At 44.6% G+C, this 19,646-nt stretch overlaps 1 protein-coding gene across 2 annotated transcripts in view; it reads right to left on the bottom strand.

Moving 5' to 3' along the window:
• Positions 1-804: 804 nt before the first annotated feature.
• The window catches only part of DDX4 (DEAD-box helicase 4), a 267,888-nt gene continuing 249,046 nt past the window's right edge, over positions 805-19,646 (bottom strand). For both annotated transcript variants that reach the window (XM_040339469.1, XM_040339474.1), the window contains 5 exons: positions 19,150-19,295; positions 18,693-18,792; positions 11,014-11,290; positions 6,868-6,972; positions 805-1,106 (listed from right to left, as the gene is read on the bottom strand). In XM_040339469.1, the coding sequence (XP_040195403.1) occupies positions 1,026-1,106; positions 6,868-6,972; positions 11,014-11,290; positions 18,693-18,792; positions 19,150-19,295 (709 nt within the window). In that variant the 3' untranslated portion in view covers positions 805-1,025. The remainder of the gene's footprint in view (positions 1,107-6,867; positions 6,973-11,013; positions 11,291-18,692; positions 18,793-19,149; positions 19,296-19,646) is intronic.

Raw genomic sequence — 19,646 nt, 5'->3', positions numbered from 1 at the left:
AAAAACTGACATCAATTTCACCATCCACACACTGAATGTGGATGTGTGCATCCGCAATGCAGAGATATTACATTTTTTTTATTTAACCATTTTTTTTAACCAAGGAACTTTTTCCCCCCCAATTTTGCACACATACATAACCATATGTTGGCCTGCAATAATCCAACAAAACACCATACCATAAAGTAAACCACAATTTAAACCCTGTGTAATGCCCCAACAAATACAAATGCCTTATCATTACACGTCAAAACAAGTAAGAATAAAATATTGTATGCTGACAGCATGAAGACTTCCCAGCCACCAAAATACACTGATCAGCATTGCAGCGCCGATTGAGTAGGGAAAATCCAGCAGGGCGGTTGTGCAGAAGCTGATCGACTTGTGTACAACCAGAGTACCCATACATGGATTGAAATTTGCCTGGTCCCTTTGCAGGCCTCCTTCCCAACCCATGCCTGGGCAATGAAACCAGCAGACTGATAGCTCATCTCTATCAGGATGACATTTGTGTTGTAGCAAATTGGATTGGCTCCATGTGCTGCATCCTTCCTCTGCTGTAAAGGAACTTCTAAAAAGGATGATATCCTGTCAAATCTAGGTAGTTTACATTTCTTGCGCCCCCCAAAAAAACACTAAAAAGATGGATTAACACAGACCTACATTAATTACTTATATCTGCCTGGGGTTGAGCTTTCAGTACAGATGGAAAACAATGTCACATTTTTGTTTTGGATGTGCATATAGGCAATATAGATCACAATGCACGCTGTACTTCGTTCAGAGTGCAGAATACCAGAGAGGCATGATTTAACTTTTTATTTAGTGCTTAAACGAAAACAGTTAAACTGGTTGCTAGAGCACCACAAAACAAATTCTCAAGTTTCATGATACAAACTTTCTAGCTACAAAACAAGAGACACAGAACAAATGCTTTTTATTCTAAATACGTAATATATTGTTCTCAAACATCAAAACGTGCAACAGCGGAAGTGCCTTATACATATATAGTTTCATTTAACAAATTATCCCCAATCCTCCTCTTCTGTTTGAGCCACAGACGGGGTAAATCCTGAAGTGCTGAAATCTTCCCTGGATTCTCCTCTCTGCATTAAACAAAGAGAATATGTTAAGTACACAAAAGTTGAGAAACTCACAGCTAAAACATCTATGCTTTCAATTTAAGCAAAGTTACCTGTAAAGTGCAGTTAAAAAAAAAAAAAAAAAAAGATCCTGAGAGTAATGGGTTATACCTTCTAGAACAGTGGTGTCAAACTCAATTTCATTGTGGGCCGCATCAGCATGATTGCCCTCAAAAGGGCCGGTTGTATCTGTAAGATTAGATGTGCAGCGCATCCCCTCCCCTTATACATAAGATGTCAAGAGTCATCCCACCATCAGAAGCCGAGTCCCCCACACATCACAGTGCACACCCCTTTCCTTATGCTGCTGGGAAGAAGCTGGATGCATTGTTTGAAAGCAGAAAGTAAGGGTCTGGAGGAGGACTGGAGCCCTCCTGCAGCTGCAGGAGAGGTGTGAGGACCACATGAAATGGCCTGGAGGGTCGGATTCGGCCCGCAGGCCTTGTGTTTGACACCACTGTACCTTCTAGAACACAGAGGGACACGTTAAATATTTTACTGCTGCACACCGGAGGGTTGGATACTGGCAAATTAAAGACAAAACGGTACGACAGTCCAAGATATCCCCACCTACCATACTGAGAGCTTGATCATAAAACACAGGGGTGAGACCTGTGTCCCATTAAACTCCAGAAAAGGATATTAACCACTTAAAACCAAGCCTTTTCTGTCACTTTACAAGTTTAAGGGCCGGTTCACACTAGCGCGCTGTGCGATATTGCATGTGATTCACACATCACATGCGAGGTCCGTGCAATGCAATTTCAACCGTACAGATAGTATGGCTGAAATCGCATCTGGACTAAACTCGCACAGGACCCTTTTAGGTCCGCACCAGAATCAGATCGCATGGGTGTTCAAACGATATGATCCGATTCATGACCGAACTGACAGATTGCAGTGCGATATGAGAGTTAAAATGGGGGCGTCATTAACAATGTTTTGACACTCCCCAGCAGTTTACATATGGCAGTGTGAATTGCCACGCAAGTCAGGTGCAATGCAGTGGATTCGCAGGGTTCCCACGTCGCACTATTACTTATAAACCCCAATCATATATTTTAGCAGAAACCCTAGGGCAGGGGTCTCCAAACATTCTAAACAAAGGGCCGGTTTATATTGTCCTTCAGGCTCTTGGAGGGCCGGACTTTGGCCAGCGGGAGTGGAAATTTTCCTGGCATCATTGTTGGTAAACATCTGGTATTAGGGAGAGGAATAGTGCCGCATTGCTGGTATCATAGGGAGGAATAGTGCTCTATTAGTTGTGTCAGTGGGACAAATGGTGCGCCATTGTCTGTGTCAGATGGAAGAATAGTGTCTCGTATCAGTGGGAGGGATAGTGCCCCAAGGGCCGGATAAAGGCAAGCAAAGGGCCGCATTCGGCCCTCGGGCTGCAGTTTGGAGACCACTGCCCTAGGGAATAAAATAGCGACCATTGCAATTTTTTGTTACACGGTACTTGTGCAGCGATTTTTCAAAGCTCAATTATTTTTGTAAAAAAATACACTTTAATAAATTAAGAACCAAAACACAGGACATACCAATTTTTTTGTAGAATATGAAAAGATGACACGCCAAGTAAATAGATCTCACTGTAAAATTGTGCATGCTCGTGGAATGGCGACAATCTACGGTACTTAAAAATCTCCACTAAGACTTTTATTTTTTTATAACTGGTTACCTGTTAAAGTTGCAGAAGTTGTCTAGCGCTAAAATTATTGCTCTTGCGCCAACGTTGACCGCAATACCCCACATCCGGTGCAAACATGGCCTACATATGTGTGTGCGACCTACATTTGCATTTGCTTCTGCCAAGCTTTATTTTTTACACTGTCCTTTTACATTTTATTTCTATTACAAAGAATGTAAACATCCCTTGTAATAGAAATGAGGATGACATATGGAGAGATCTGGGGGCAAAAAGGACCCCAAATCGCTTTGTTGCCTTTAAAAGGTAAAAGATATGAAAGAAATATATATATTTTGTTCCTTTTACTTTAACCACTTCAATACAGGGCTTTTATACACACATCCATACCGGGCCTAGTCTGGCACTTCTCTCCTACATGTACAAATCATAATTTTTTTGCTAGAAAATTACGCAGAACCCCCAAACATTATATATGTTTTTTTAGCAGACACCCTAGGGAATAAAACAACGGTAATTGAAACGTTTTATCTTGCACGGTATTTGTGCACTAATTTTTCAAACGCCTTTTTTTTGGAAAAAAAATGTTCATGAATTAAAAAAACAGTAAAGTTAGCCCAATTTTTTTGTAAAATATGAAAAACCGAGTAAATAAATACCCAACATGTCACGCTTTAAAATTGCGCACACTCATGGAATGGCGCCAAACTTCGGTACTTAAAAATCTCCATAGGCAACGCTTTGATTTTTTTTTTTACAGGTTACCAGTTTAGATTTACAGAGGAGATCTAGTGCTAGAATTGTTGCTGGCACTCCAACGCACGCGGCGATACCACACATATGTGGTTTAAACAGCGTTTACATATGTCGGCGGGACTTGCGTGTGCGTTCGCTCCTGCGCGCGAGCTACCGGGGACAGGGGTGTTATAATTTTTTTTTTACACTTTTTTTATTATCACCTTTATTCCTATTACAAGGAATGTAAACATCCCTTGTAATAGGAATAGTGTGCGACAGGTCCTCTTTATGGAGAGATGCGGGGTCAATAAGACCCCGCATCTCTCCTCCAGGCATGAAATCGGTGAAAAAAATCACCGATCTCATGATTACTGTTGCTTAGCAGCCGCAATCGCGGCTTTGTTTACTTACGGGGACCCGGGCTAGACGTCATCACATCGCGCCCGGGTCCTCAGACGGTCATAGAGATGGCTGGTGACCATCTGGTCACCAGTCATCTCTATGCTTCCTGCCAGCGCCGGACGATTCGTTTTCCGGGCCCCCGATGGCACGGGAGAGCCTGGAGAAGCACCGGGTGGCGGGGATGTCCCCTCCCGCCGCCTATAAGAACGATCAAGCGGTGGAACCGCCGCTATGATCGTTCTTATGTTGCACAGAATCGCCGGCAGAAGAGAAGGATATCTGAATGATGCCTCTAGCTGCAGGCATCATTCAGATATCCCCCCACAAAGCCCAAGACGTCATATGACGTCCACCCGGGATGGTAGATCCCCTTTGTGGATGTCAAATGACAATGGGCCGGTATTGAAGTGGTTAACCACTTCAATAACGGGCACTTTATTTTTTTACATGCTGTAGTATTTATTTATTTTTACACATTATGGTTGATTTTAGCAGTGTATTAAATTGCTATAAGCATATTACCGAATGAAACATTTTTTTCCTCAGTTTAGGACGATACGTATTCTTCTACATATTTTTCGTAAAAAAAATAAAAATCGCAATAAGCGTTTGATTGGTTTGCGCAAAAGTTATAGCGTTTACAAAATAGGGGGTATTTTTATGGCATTTTTATTAATATATTTCTTTTACTCGTAATGGCGGCGATCAGCGATTTTTTTCGGTACTGCGACATTATGGCGGACACATTTTTGGGACCATTGGGATTTTTATAGCGTTCAGTGCTATAAAAATGCATTGGATTACTATAAAAATGCCACTGGCAGTGAAGGGGTTAACACTAGGGGGCGGGGAAAGGGTTAAGTATGTCCCTGGGTGTGTTCTTACTGTGTACATTGTATGAACAGAGGATCAGCATTTCCCCCCCTGACAGGACCAGGAGCTGTGTGTTTACACACACAGCTCCCGGTCCCCGCTCTGTAACGAGAAATTCGCGGGTGCCCGGCGGCGATCGCGCCCACACGGGAGTCATGGACGAGCGGGGGGCGCACGCGCCTCCGACGTCGCGCACGCACCCCTAGTGGCCGCAAAGAGAGCCGACGTAGTATGACGGGCTCTCGCCCAGGAGAGCCGACCTGCCGCCGTAGAATGACGGCGGCTGGTCGGCAAGTAGTTATTAAATCAGCAAAAATGTCAACAATTCTGTGTTTTTCTGTCAATATGGGGGTGATTTTAGCAAATGGCTGCAATATTAAGAGTGAAAAATTTAAGGGGGGTCTGAACACTTTCCGTACCCACTGCATATCAAAATTTGCTTTTGATACAGTTGTGCAAATATTAAGCAATGTAAAATATTGAAACCATCACCTTTTTATTATAAAGGGGCTCTGCTTTCATAAATTATATAAAGCTTTATCTATTTCTGATAGATAAACTTGGTTCCGAGTTTTTTTTTTTTTGTGTCTACTTGTGTAGGTAGTGTATAATAATTTTTTAGTCTTCTGTATTACTGAGGATTGCAAATAATGTCAGCGGGTGTTTTATTTATTGTGCAATTTAGGTCAAGTAGGTTTATATTTGACCCATACCTTATAAAACTTTTTTTTAGTGGATTTTGTTCCTGGATGTACAAGGTGAAGCCCCTACATATTTATTTTAGGTTTTATTTACCAGGCTCTGGTAGCTACCTTCATTAATTATTGCTGACAATTGCAATGGGTGAGCGGGCTTGAATGCTCATATTTCCTGTGCTGTGATCATTTTGTTTTTCAGCCGTATGTTTACAGCATTGAGTATTGTCACCGCAACAGGTTTCCTATAAGACAGGTCGGGTGATGCAGTAGCTCCACCCCACTGATGAAATCCTATTGAACGCAACACATACGAGGGGCGGAGCACTACCGTTGGATGATTTTACCTGCTGCCATCCTGAGAGACGGACCACACTGTTTTATGATCCTTAGAGCCATTTATGATAGTTTTAAATGTAAATAGGCATTTGTAATTTTTAACAAAGCCTGGATTAGTTCAAACAGAGAGCACAGCACTTAGGCGTTATTTCCACTGACGTTTTTACAGCCACTTTTCTGAGCGTTTTTTACAGCTTAAAAACGCCTGTTCATGTTATTCTATGGCATCATGCCCACATAGGAATTTTTGAGCTTCAAATGGCATAGGCGTTTTTGAGCTGTAAAAAAAACGCAGGACCGGGGCGTTCTGAAGCTCCAGAGTAGAGCTGTAAAAACGCCAGACGTTAAAAAACGCTCAAAAACGCTTGAAAACGATCAAAAACGCTACCACAGAGTTTTTGAGCTCCAGCTCACAAAAAAAAAAAAAAAACATTTTTTTTTACAAAATAAACATTGACAGGAGTTTTTAAGCTGTAAAAAAGGCTAACACAAGTGGCTGTAAAAACGCCAGTGGAAATGAAGCCTTATATTTACATGTACCTGTGGGATCCTTGGGAGATCATGGTCTGCTACGTTGTCTATATTTTACCCCTAAAGGGACACCCACTGTTGACTCGGTTAGCTCAGGAGTCCATTGATTTATGTGAGCGAGCAAAGATCTCAGTGGTGGTGGGAATGTCCCGCATATCATGTCGTTGGATTACTATCTTCCCACAGGTGGATCTCTCATGCTGCTGTCTGGGCTTTATGGTTCATCTAATGAAATTGTTTGGACTTCCTTTACAATTCCTGTGGAATTCTGATTGAACATTTTTGCTCTGCACTTCCTTTTAACTATAGAAAGATACCATGTTTTTTGCAACTGAACAATGCACAGGACTCGCACTGAAGTTGCTTCACGCGTGTGAAATGCTGTTGAGAAGGCTGCTGGTTCACATGTTATGGCATTTATCACATCCGATTTGCATATATGTGAACGCTCTGGAGCCTTAGGATCTAGACTTCAGGACCATACTTTCTAATATATTACCTGTCTGTCATCTGTGGATGCAAACTTTGACCGTGGATTGTAAGCAGACATCCCATGGGCACTGAAGGCAACCTCTTCAAGCCAAGCAGGCACTTCTTGATGTGCCTGTGCAAACAGTAAAACACACCTTATAAGAAATCACTAAAAAGGGTTAATAAATACTGATAATTTTTTTTTTACACACTAATAAAACACCATCCGAAATGCACGTTAAACAAGTTTTCAGTGGAGTTTTCATATGGAAATTATCACATAAATGGGTGAGAGAGAAGAGTGATATATGACTCATGCTATACACGATCTGGTGAGTGGTTGTGCCCCAGGGTTCTGTCTTGGGATCAGTGCAGTTGGATTTGTTTATTAATGATATATAGGTTTGGATCAGGAGCTGAATTTCAGTGTATGATGATGATACCAAATTATGCAGGGAAATAATATAGCAATATCCTTTTGCCAAGCTATTTGGGTGCCAAACAATTAAGGAAAAGGGTCTGGAGGGGTGCTTGTGTATCACAGCATGCAGTGCCAAGCTGCAGCAAAGATAGCAGAACACAGTCATGCAATAAGTGATTTCAGAAATAAATTGGTAATTCTGTCTTTACAAAACCCTGGTTTGGCAGTGTGCATAAACCATCACCTGCAAGTGAACAAAAAAGTACATGTGGAGAAGCATGCACCAAAAAAGTGCACTCAAAAGGGGTTGTAAAGGTAAATGTTTTTTTCACCTTAATGCATCCTATGCATTATGGTGAAAAAACATCCGACAATACTGCCCCCCCCTATACTTACCTGACCCCTAAAAAGTCCTACGCTCGCCCCTGACATCCTCTTCGCCGCTCAGCCTGGCCGTTGATTGGCTACACTGGATTAAAAGCAGCGCAGCCATAGGCTCGCACTGCTGTCAATCGCATCCAATGACGCGGCCCCGAGTGATACAGTGAGCGGCAATAGCCACCGGCTGTATCATGGGAGCGTGCCCACAGGAACTCCACAGCATGTGAGCTCGCTCGCATTAAAGGGGTGGTTCACCCTAAAAACTACTTTTTTTTTATTACACTGGCCCCCCACATTACAATACGATTAAGGCTATTATTTTTTTGATGCTGTACATACCGTTGTACAGCATATTCACCCGTTGCGAGTCCCGCGGGAGTGGGCGTTCCTCACATGTCTGTGATTGACATTTTGACCAAAAACGAGCTCCCCTTCGTCGCGCAAGCCGCGTCACGATTGGCGAAAGGAGCCGAACGGCGATGCGCAGTATAGCGCCGACTCGCCGTTCGGGGAGCTCGTTTTTGGTCAAAATGTCAATCACAGACATGTGAGGAACGCCCACTCCCGCGGGACTCGCAACGGGTGAATATGCTGTACAACGGTATGTACAGCATCAAAAAAATAATAATAGCCTTAATCGTATTGTAATGTGGGAGGCCAGTGTAATAAAAAAAAGTCGTTTTTAGGGTGAACCACCCCTTTAAGGTGTCGAGTCCTTGCGGGGGGAGCTGAGACAGCCACCGTGCGACCCCATAAGACCAGGTTCGGGGCCACCCTGTGCAAAACGAGCTGCACAGTGGAGGTTAGTATAACATGTTTGTTATTTAAAATAAAAACTTTACAACCTCTTTAAGGGCGTGTCTAGTCCCTGGGGCTCAAGGCACACGTGTGGTCCCACCTTGCCAAAAGGCCTGGCAGACCCTTCTCAAGGTCAGCTGAAGTCAACCACTCAGAACTAGGTAAGGAAGGCGCTCTCTCAAAGAGACCCAACTGAAGAAAGGAACCCAAGGGGCCCACACATCCTCACCCTAGACTTCAGGGTGGTGCCCCGAGGACCCACGCACTCCATCCAAGTGAAAATAAATGGATGATAGTGCAAAGTGATCAACACGTGGAAAATTTAAAATAAGTGCCCGTGCATTGACTGGCCTCACCAACAGGAGACATGGCCATGTGTTTGTTTTCACCATGGGTATCCTAGGCATAATACTACCATCACCCCTAGGGTTGCCAGGGGGAACCAACACCATGGGCTCTGTCTTGCCAGCCCATGACCAGACACTGCCATTCAATCAGGAGGCACGGGACCCTTTAAAACCCTCAACGCCAGGGAAGTATTACTGGCCCACATCTACCATGGTGCATGTTCCAGATATCTAAACCCATTGGTAAAGCCCACAGGACCCCCATCATACCAGCAGAGATGCTGTACAGCCAGCCATTCCTACCAAAAGGCCTGTATAGCACTCCTACTAGACACAGATAGGAACAGATGCTACACTTGATCTAAGACATAAGGCTGAGAAGCAGCAGTTCAAGACGTAAAGTATTTTAGTTATGGATAGGTTGGTCAGGGATTAGAACGCTCGACAGGATTCAATTGCTTTTGTAGGATTTAATTGCTGCCTGTTCCCGTTGGGGAGATTCACACTTTCTCTATTTGTCATGTTTACCATTATCAAAGAAAATCAATCACAAAGCCCCGCCTCCCGGTATCAAATCTCTTACAAGAGCCGGGAGGCGCTAAGAGATTAAATTAACAATCTAAGCATCATAGAACAGTGTACCAAAACAATTTCTTACTCTACAACTAGTCACATTAAGATTTATCCAATTTTCAAAAGCTCTTAAAATTTACTTTAACCACATTAAACAGGTTTCATCATCACAAAGTACCTCATATACTTGATTGAGTATAAGCCGAGTTCATCAGCACATTTTTTAGACTGAAAAAGCCCCCTCAGCTTATACTCGAGTGACCGTCTGTCATGCAGTCTTAACTGTTCGGCGGCCGTCCACCAACAAAGCTCCGCCACGTCTGTGATAGACTGAACACCGATACAATGCTGGGAAACGGAATAAGTGTTCCATCTATCACGGACGAGGAGGAGGGGGGGCTTTATTACAGTGGACGGCCGTCGAACAGTTAAGACCGCAATACACAGCGGGAGACCGTAATCAAAAGGTCAGTGAGGCTGCAGGTGGGCACAGATTACCAGTAGCTGCTCCATTTCCCACCCTAGGCTTTTACACAAGTCAATACATGTTCTCATGTTTTGTGTGGTAAAATTAGGTGCCTCGGCTTATACGGCATTACATTTCTCCTTAACCACTTCAGACCCGGAAGGATTTACACACTTAATGACCAGGCCCTTTTTTGCAATACTGTAGGCACTGTACCTAAACAAAATGTATGAATCCCCCCACACCCCCCCCCCCCCCAATCGAGCTTTCTTTTGGTGGTATTTTTTGCACAAAAAAAAAAAAAAAAAAAAAAACACTTTCTGCTATAACACAAATAAAAAAAATAAAAAAATAAAATCATTAGTTTAGGCCAATATGTATTCTACATACTTTTGGTAAAAAAAAAACAAACAAACGTAAATTAGTTTGCGCAAAAGGTAGTGTCTACAAAATAGAGGATTTAGGGACTCAATTTTTTTATGTTTTTACTGGTAATGGCATAGATCTGCGATTTTTAGCGGGACTGCGACATTACGAACAAATCTGGCCCCAGGTGACACTTTTTGGGGACGAGTAACACCAACGCTTAAGAATACACTAATCAAAGTATAAATGACACTGGCAGGGAAGTGGTGAACACTGGGGGGATTAAAGGGTTAAATGTGTTCGCCTTAGTGTGTGTTTTAACTGTGTGGGGGATGGGCTCACTAGGACAACACAGAGACCGCTGTTCCTGATTACTAGCAACAGCCGATCTCCGTGTTTTTCCCTGTCAGAACAGGAATCCGCCTTGTTTTCAAAGGCAGATCCCTGTCCTGCCTCTGTGGAGAGATCACGGGTGGCCGGCGGACATGAGATACTGTGGACGCACGCCCACAGTATGATGAAACAACATACAGGCACGTAGTTTCTCGCAAGCCCTGTCACAGTACATGTGCGGTGGGCAGTCCAGAAGTGGTTAAACGAAAACCATATTCACAACATATCGGTTGAATTTTTTTTTAGCCTGCTCCTCCGAATATTCTTGTTGGAAACAAATGTTGGATTGACACCACTCACCCATTAGGAAATCTAGTGAACATCTCAAAAACAAACATTTTCAAACAAATTATACTGTCAAAACAAGGTAAAACCTAAATTTGCCCGCTCCTGCTGCCTTTTTTGCTTTTTAATCAGTTCAGAACTTACATCAGATAAAACTTTCACAAGTGAACGAGCAATCCTTTGTTCGTCATCACCTCTTTTATCAAAGAATGAGATTGCTCTTCCTGTATTGCCACAGCGTCCAGTACGTCCAATTCTGTGAACATATTCATCTATATCATCTGGGATATCAAAATTGATGACATAACTAACATTTTCAATATCCAGTCCCCTGGCAGCAACAGAAGTGGCTACAATTACAGGACATTGTCCAGTTTTAAAGTCCCTTAGAGCTGTCTCTCTCTCCTTTTGTTCTCGGTCACTGGAAATTAAGAAAAATAGGTTTAGTAATCACCAATATAAAACATATAATGCTGCACATAAAAAAATAAAAAAAAAACAAAAAAAAAACAGAGTGCATGTGCACTTCCAAAAAAAATGTTTGTTTTCGTTTGTCGTTGTCCCCTTTTTAGTGTCATTCGTTATGATAGAAATTCGTTATTGCAAATAAATTTGTAAAGAAAGAAAATCCGAAAGAACGAAAGTCCTAAATAACCAACTAAAAAGAACTATTAACTATAAAAGTAAAGGTATTGGATTTTCCTTTTAAAATTTGGCTGGTAGTGAATGTAACAAATACGAATTTGAAGTTACGAATTATTCGAACAAACAAATGCCGCAAACGTTTTTATTAATTTTTTATGTTCTATTCGATTAGATGCGGCATTGGTTCTTTCGGATAATTTGTAACTTCAGGTAAATTCGTTTTACATGCACCAAAATTCCAATAACTATAATTTAAAAGTTAGCAATGGTTATTAGTTCATTACTTCAGATTTTCCAATTTTAGGGTTTTATAATGTCCGTTCTTTTGAATTTCGGAAAAATTTGTTAAACGGGTTTTTGTTAATTCAACTATTTCCGAAATATCGAATGTGTTGAAAAAACGAATTGCACATGTTTAATATATATTTTATTAAATTATGCATAAAGGCAAAACTACTGTACTTGTTTTAGACCAAAGTGAAGTAGGTTAGAAGACCTTCGGTTTTGTGTGTTAACCGCTTGCTGACCACCGCACGAAGATTTACGTCGACAGAATGGCACGGACAGGCAAAAGGGCGTATAGATATGTCCCCTTTATATTGCTGGGCGTGTGGCTGCGCACTCCTGACCCTGTCGCAAGCTCCGTGACCGCAGACACGATCACCGCAAGGTGTCCGCGTTCGGCTCACAGAGCTAAAGAACGGGGAGATGTTAGTGTAAACACATATCCCGTCCTTCCCCTGACCGTCTGTCCCCTCTCATCGGGAACAGCGATCAATGACGTGTCATGGCAAGCCACGCCCCCTAACAGTAAGAATCGCTCCCTAGGGCACACTTAACTCCTTCAATTTTACAGTAATGAGTCCTTTTATAGCACTTATCGCTGTAAAAATTACGATGGTGTCAAAGTGTCCTCCATAATGTTGCAGTCACGATAAAAATCTGATCGCCGCCATTACTAGTAAAAAAAAAAAAAATATTTATAAAAATATCCCCTATTTTGTAGACGCTATAACTTTTGCGCAAACCAAACGCTTATTTGGATTTTTTTTTAAAACAAAAATATATAGCATATGTATCAGCCTAAACTGAGGGGGGGGGAGGGGAAAGAATTTTTATATATTTTTGGGGGATATTGTAGCAAAAAGTAAATTGGATTTTTGTACTCAACGTAAAATCCTTTTCTCTGAATTTAATTGATGGACACAGCTCCTTTAATCTTGACCTTAGGGTTATATGGCCACCTCCAGGAGAGGACTATGCAGAACATGTAATAACAGCAAAAATTCACAGTACCGCCCAGGAGGCGGTCCTACTGGCTATAACCCCCCTCACACTGCATACAGCAGCTCAGTTTGTCAAAAAACAGTAACATAAATAGGAGCGGTGGGTGCCAAGTCCGTCAATGAACTTCAGAGAAAGGGATTTTACGGTGATTACAAAAATCCTATTTTCTCTTTCGTTCATTGACTGACACAGCTCCTTTAATCTTGACCTTGGGGACATCCCCAAGCAGCGTCAAAGAAAAAATGAGGGGTGGGAACAAGAAAAGAAACTCCACCCATAACCAGAGCTCCTCAGCGGAGGAGTTGCAACCTTAAACAGCCGCCTGCAAAACCTTGCGGCAGAAGCAAGCATCCGCAGATGCGCTCACATCAACCTTGTAAAATTTAGTGAAAGTGTGCAAGGACGACCAGGTCGCCGCCTTCCACACCTGGAAAATGGACGCTTGATGTCGGAAAGCCCATGAGGCACCAACTGCCCTGGTCGAATGTGTTGTGACAGGAAAGGGAGGCACCCGCCCCTTTAAGGCACAAGCCTGAATCACAATCTGTCTAAATCACCAAGAAATGGTGGCCCACGAGACCACCAGGTCCTTCTTCGAACCATCCACCGAGACAAACCGTGAATCTGAAACCGAGCCGTAGCAGACCGGTACACCCGCAGAGCCCAGACCACGTCCAAGGAATGCAAGGCAACCTCTTTGGGATGCGACGGCCGAGGACACAAGGACGGAAGCACAATGTCCCCATTTAGAGGAAAAGCAAAAACAACCTTAGGAAGAAACTAAGGCTGCAGGCGTAGCACCACCTTATCCTTGTGGAGGATCAAGTAGGGAGACTTGTAAGACATGGTCGCCAACTCAAACCCTCCTGGCAGATGTAAGCCACCAGAAAGGCTACTTTCTGAGAGAATGTCAATAGGGGGATCACCCTGTTTTCCTCTTGGTCCAGCATCTGATGACTTGGGTTGTCCGCTTGCCAGTCTTCTATGCCCGGAATGTACACGGCTGATAGAGCCGGCACACGCAGCTCTGCCCATCACACGATGTGAGCGACCTCCAATGCTGCGGCAGAACTCCTTGTTCCTCCTTGATGGTCCGACTGGGCGTCTCTGCAGTACCCATGACCACATGGAAAGGCACCGCCTGATCGTCCGAAGGTCCAGCACATTGATTGACAGGCGTGATTCTTTCCGCGTCCAGCGACCCTGCGCCGACTGTACGCCCCAAACTCCCCCCAACCAGTCAGGCTGGCGTCTGTCGTGATCACTGTCCAATAAAAAGGAACGACTTCCCGGACTGAAGGGCCGGAGACCTCCGCCACCAGATCAGGGAATCCCTGACTATCCGGGCTCACATAAATGTGACAATCCAGAGACTTGTCCCATTTGGACAGGATCTCCTTTTGCAAGACTCGCGTGGAATTGAGCATATGGTACCACCTCGAAAGTGGCTACCATGAGACCCAGGACTCGCACGCAAAACCGCAGCGACGACCACCAGCGGGAAGCCAACAGCTTCACCGCCGCAAGAAGAGTCTGCAGCTTGTCCGAAGGGAGAAAGACACTCGCCACTGAGGAATCCAGAATTAAGTCCTGGTACTCCAGGGCGTTGAGTCGGCATCAACACCGACTTCTGGAGGTTCAGTACCCACCCAAACTCCCGAAGAGTCTGACATTGGTGATCGCCACATCCTCCCTTAATTCTGAGGCGGAAGCTGCTCTCAGAAGGAGGTCATCCAGGTATCCCACGATTGCGATCCCTCGCTGCCTCAGCAAGGCTAGAATCGGGGCGAGCACCTTTGTGAAAACCCTTGGTGCCGACGCCAGGCCAAAAGGGAGCGCTACAAATTGATCGTGCTCGTCCCCGCCCCCAGCAAAAACCTCTGATGCCTGACGCAAATGGGGATATGCAAGTATGCGTCCATGATGTCCAAGGACGCCAGAAAATCCACCTGATGGTGCGCAGCGACCACAAAGCGAACCGATTCCATACTGAACCTTTGTACTTTCACAATGCTGCTGAGGGCCTTCAGATCCAGGATCGGACGGAGCCTTTCCTTTGGAACTACAGATTGGAGTAGAATCCCTGAAACCTTTCCGACAACGGCATACACTATCACCCCGCGCAGCAGCAGGTCTTGTACTGCCCCGAACAAGGCTTCCCCACTCGCAGGAAGAGGAAGGTTGGAGGGAAAAAATCTGTTTGGCGGACAAGAAACCATCTTTTATCCTGATGAAACCAGTTCGCAGACCCACTGGTCAGAGAGTAGGGAGGTCCACCGAGCTGCAAACTCCCGAAGGCGACCCCCCCACCCAAAAGGTCTTTCATGCTGCCCCAGATTTGCTCACAGGCTTGCAAAACCAGGGACACTTTTGTCCGATAGCAGGAACCTTGTCGGTCTGGGGACGCTTACCTGTCGACTCGGGCGGAAAAAAAAAAAAACACACTTCTGAGTGGAAAAGGAGGGCCCTTGCCTGGATTGTGGAAGCAACGTACTCTTACCCCCAGTAACATTCTTAATAATGTCAACCAGCAAGGCTCCAAATAGCCTCTCTCCCTGGAAAGGCAAATCCGCCAGTGCCTTCTTAGATGCCTGGTCCGCAGACCAGCATTTTAGCCAAATCAGGTGACGTAGCACCACAGCGGACACTGAGGCTCTAGAAAGCAAGGGGCCATATCTAAGGCCGTGTTGCAGACATACTTAAGGCCATGCACCAACTGGTCTGCCAGTTCCACGCAGACCGGGGAAACCTGTTGCTTCTCCAACTCACGGTGCAATAATTTAGCCCATTCAGTAAGCGTCTGGGACACCAGGGCCATGGCCAACACTGGCCGCAATGCCGACCCCACCACTGTAAACATGGATCGGGCAACTGTCTCTGCCCTCCTGTTGGCAGGGTCCTTAAAAGCAGGGGTCCCCTCCACCGGAATCGTGGTTACCTTATTCAACCTGGATATCGGGGGGTCCACAATTGGACATGTCCATTTTTTCCATGAAACTCTCCTTAAAAGGGTAACGCACCGCCATGCGTTTCGGAGCCAAAAAGGCCCACTGCTGGCACTCCCATTCCTTGTAGATAAACCCATCAAAATAAGTTAGGTAGGGAAACACTCTAGCCGTGTGGGACCCAAACAGGACCGACACCTCTGGAGATGCCCCCGCCGCATCCTCTATCATTAGGGTATCCCGCGCCGCCGTGATAAGTGCCCCTACAAGCGCCCTTTCCTGCACTGACCCGGAGTCATCCTCACTGTCCTGGTCCGCATCTTCAGAGACTTCAGAACCAGGGCAGTTTGCTACAGCGGAACCGGAGTTTGAATCAGCTTTCCCCAGAAGACGATGGGGGAAGGGGTAGTTTTTACCCCCTTGAGCCCGCACGTCGCTTCCACCCTGCCAAGAAAAGACTCCGAAAAAGCGTCGATAGGCACCGGTTGCCACAACAGGGTTGTCTGGGGAAAAAGCACCAGCATCTGACGCCATGCTGACCCACACTCACTAAATACCCATTAGGGACTGAAGGCAAGTCAACCAAAAAGTCCACCCTCCTAGCTGCCACAGACTAAGGGGCCCCCCAATAGGACTCACCATCCTGACCAGGTACTGGCGCTGTGCTGCCGTCCATTCTCCCCTGTGCCAGTCCCGAGGTGTTCCGAGTAAATTTGTGCCGTTCCAGAAGACTATTCCGCCAGCGCTAGAGGCAAAAACGAGCAGAGACTACTAGAAAATGGCTGCCTTAGCAAAAAAACGCCTGAGGGTGCCGAAAAAATGTCAGCAGGACTTCCCTGGCTGAGGCTACAGAAGCATAGCCGCAGCCTCACCACACAGTGAGCCCGTAGACACCCCATTATGGCCCCAGAAATAGGACAAAACGAGCGACCACCCCAACCAGCGCAGCCCAGTCAGGACTTTGAGCCCCCCCGGAGGACCCCAACCAGGTACGTCTGCAAACTGCAGAAACCTCCAGTCACACAGCAGCCCATAGCATGGGGAGGAGGGAAGACCAGGAAGAAAAGAAAGGGAGAGAGAGACCCCCTAGTCGACCCCCCCCAACTGCTCCATCCTGCCAAGACAGGTGGAACCATACTTCCCCTTCCTGCGAGGACTGCTGGCTGCATTTCACAAACAGGCCCATCACCCGAGATGTATGGGGTGGCTGCCGGCCACGGCACACTGACACGGAAAGCAGTAGCCCGGTCATATAGCTTGCCGGCCACCCCTGGATCATACGGGGCATGTCGTAGTCAACCCAGCGTGTAGCCAAGGCCTGCTTGCTCTCGATGGCCGGGCTGGGGAGATACAATATCCAGCCCTTCACCCAGCCCGGCTGTTTATAGTAGATTACAGGAATCAAAAGCAGAAAAAATAAGTCTCCAGGACCAATGGTCCCCACCGGGAGCTAGGTTCTTCTACACTAGGCAGAAAAAAACAGCTGCTGGATGCAGTGTGAGGGGTTATAGAAAGAGAAATTGCATTTTTTTTTCAAATTGTTGCTCTATTTTTGTTTATAGCGCAAAAAATAAAAACCGCAGGTGATCAAATACCAAAAGAAAGCTCTATGTGTGAAAAAAAAGGACATCAATTTTGTTTGGGAGGCACGTCGCACGACTGCGCAATTGTCAGTTAAAGTGACGCAATGTTGAATCGCAAATAAAATTCTGGTCTTTGACCAGCAAAATGGTTTGGGGCTTAAATGATTAAACAAAAAAAAAAAACTATTTTGGGATGGCTCCAAAACATGAATTGATATAATATCTTCCAATGTATACATGAATTCTGATGACCCAGGTAAAAGCTAAGGATTTCTCTCACTTAAAGGAATTTAGTTATAGCGTTTACAAAATAGGGGGTATTTTTATGGCATTTTGACTAATATTTTTTTTTACTAGTAATGGCGGTGATCAGCGATTTTTTTTCGGTACTGCGACATTATGGCGGACACATTTTTGGGACCATTGGCATTTTTATAGCGATCAGTGCTATAAAAATGCATTGAATTACTATAAAAATGCCACTGGCAGTGAAGGGGTTAACACTAGGGGCGGGGAAGGGGTTAAGTATGCTCCCTGGGTGTGTTAACTGTGGGGGGGGGCTGACATGGGGAAATTACTGATCTTCTGTTCATACATTATATGAACAGAAGATCAGCATTTCTCTCCCTGACAGGACCGGAAGCTGTGTTACACACACAGCTCCCGGTCCTTGCTCTGTAACGAGCGATCGCGTGTGCCTGGCGGCGATCGGCCCTATTGGCTGCTGGGCAAGGTGACGTATAGCTACGTGCTCTCGCCCAGCAGAGCCGACCTGCCGCGGCTGGTCGGCAAACAGTTAAGCAACACTGCAGGCAGCGCCTGTTCCTGCCTGGCATGATAATAAGATCCCTTTCACACTGAGCTGCTCATAGCATCGGTGGTAAAACTATTTTTACCGCTGACGCTATAGGCAGAGTTGCGCTGCATTTCGGCTGCTAACGGGGGTGGATTTACCCTCCCGCTAGCAGCCGAGAAAGGGTTAAAACCGCCCAGCATGCACTGCTGCAGCAGCGCTTTGCGAGAGGTATAGCAGCGCTGTCCCATTGATTTCAATGGGCAGCAGCGGTGAAGGACCCGTAAACACACCACTCTAAAGATCCGGCTAGCAGGACTTTTTTTTAACCGTCCTGCCAGCGCAACGCTCCAGTGTGAAAGCTTAAGGACTTTCACACTGGAGACAATGGGGCTGCTGTTTGAGGGCGGATTGCAGGCACTATTTTTAATGCTATAGCGTCTGCAATACGCTCCAGTGTGAAAGGGGTCTAAGGGTGGACATGCTACGACTGGACGGTCCCACATGCAAGGGGTCTTATGTAATGGTATCTTAGAACCCACCCCTCCCCCCAATAAGAACTACCCTTACCCATGAATGCTGGTTGATGGGACTTTTTCTTGACAGAGAAATGTAGCAATGAAATCTGCTTTCTTCTTAGTTTTCACAAACACCATTGTGCGTTGACTACCTAAATGAAACACAGAAAGAAAAATGCAAATGAAACTCTAAAAATGAACACACGTTAAAAAGCCCTGAAATGTATAAACTGATTTTGTATGACATGTGTAAAGACATTCTAGGTCTCATTGAGGAAGAGAGCAGTTTAAATATTCTCATCAGGATATACGCATTAATGGTAAAATTTTAAGTATCAGCAGCCAAATGGTTTTGCACATTTTAAGAGTGGAGGTGGTTTGCTTATATAAACTTTTTTCTTTACATTTGGCTGAAGTTTCACTTAAATTACATACAATGCACATTAGGATTCTTAATGGCCATTCTTTGGAAAAAAATAATAATTTGTTGCTACTTATGTGATTTCTACCTATCCCTTGTAGGATTTCCATCAATTTGTCTTTCTTCCCGTATTCTTCAACTTCCATGACCACCTGTTCCACATCACTGCAGGCACCACCAACTTGGCCAACCACAACAAACAAGTAATCTGGCTTCAGAATATTTCTGGCAAGGCTGGTTAAACAAAAAACGAAAAAAAAAATCAATGGTAACATAACAGACTAAACCTGGAGTTGCTTGGTAGCAAAAGTATAAAAAAACAAAAATAATCAATCTCTTTATGCGATTACTACAGATGAGAGAAAAAAAATAAAAAATTTGCATGCACCATGCAAACCGAGAAAGCTGCAATGAAACAATACAATTCACCATGTATAAAGACACATTAAAAATGAATACATTGTATATATAAATATATACACACACACATACATACATACATACACACACATATATATATATACACATACACACACATATAAATATATACACACATATATATATACATACACACACACACACACA

Source organism: Rana temporaria, chromosome 1 (genome assembly GCF_905171775.1).
Source record: "Rana temporaria chromosome 1, aRanTem1.1, whole genome shotgun sequence".
NCBI classification, from domain to species: domain Eukaryota; kingdom Metazoa; phylum Chordata; class Amphibia; order Anura; family Ranidae; genus Rana; species Rana temporaria.
Note: the sequence above shows the minus strand (reverse complement) of the source record. Positions and strands in the feature narration are given on the sequence as shown.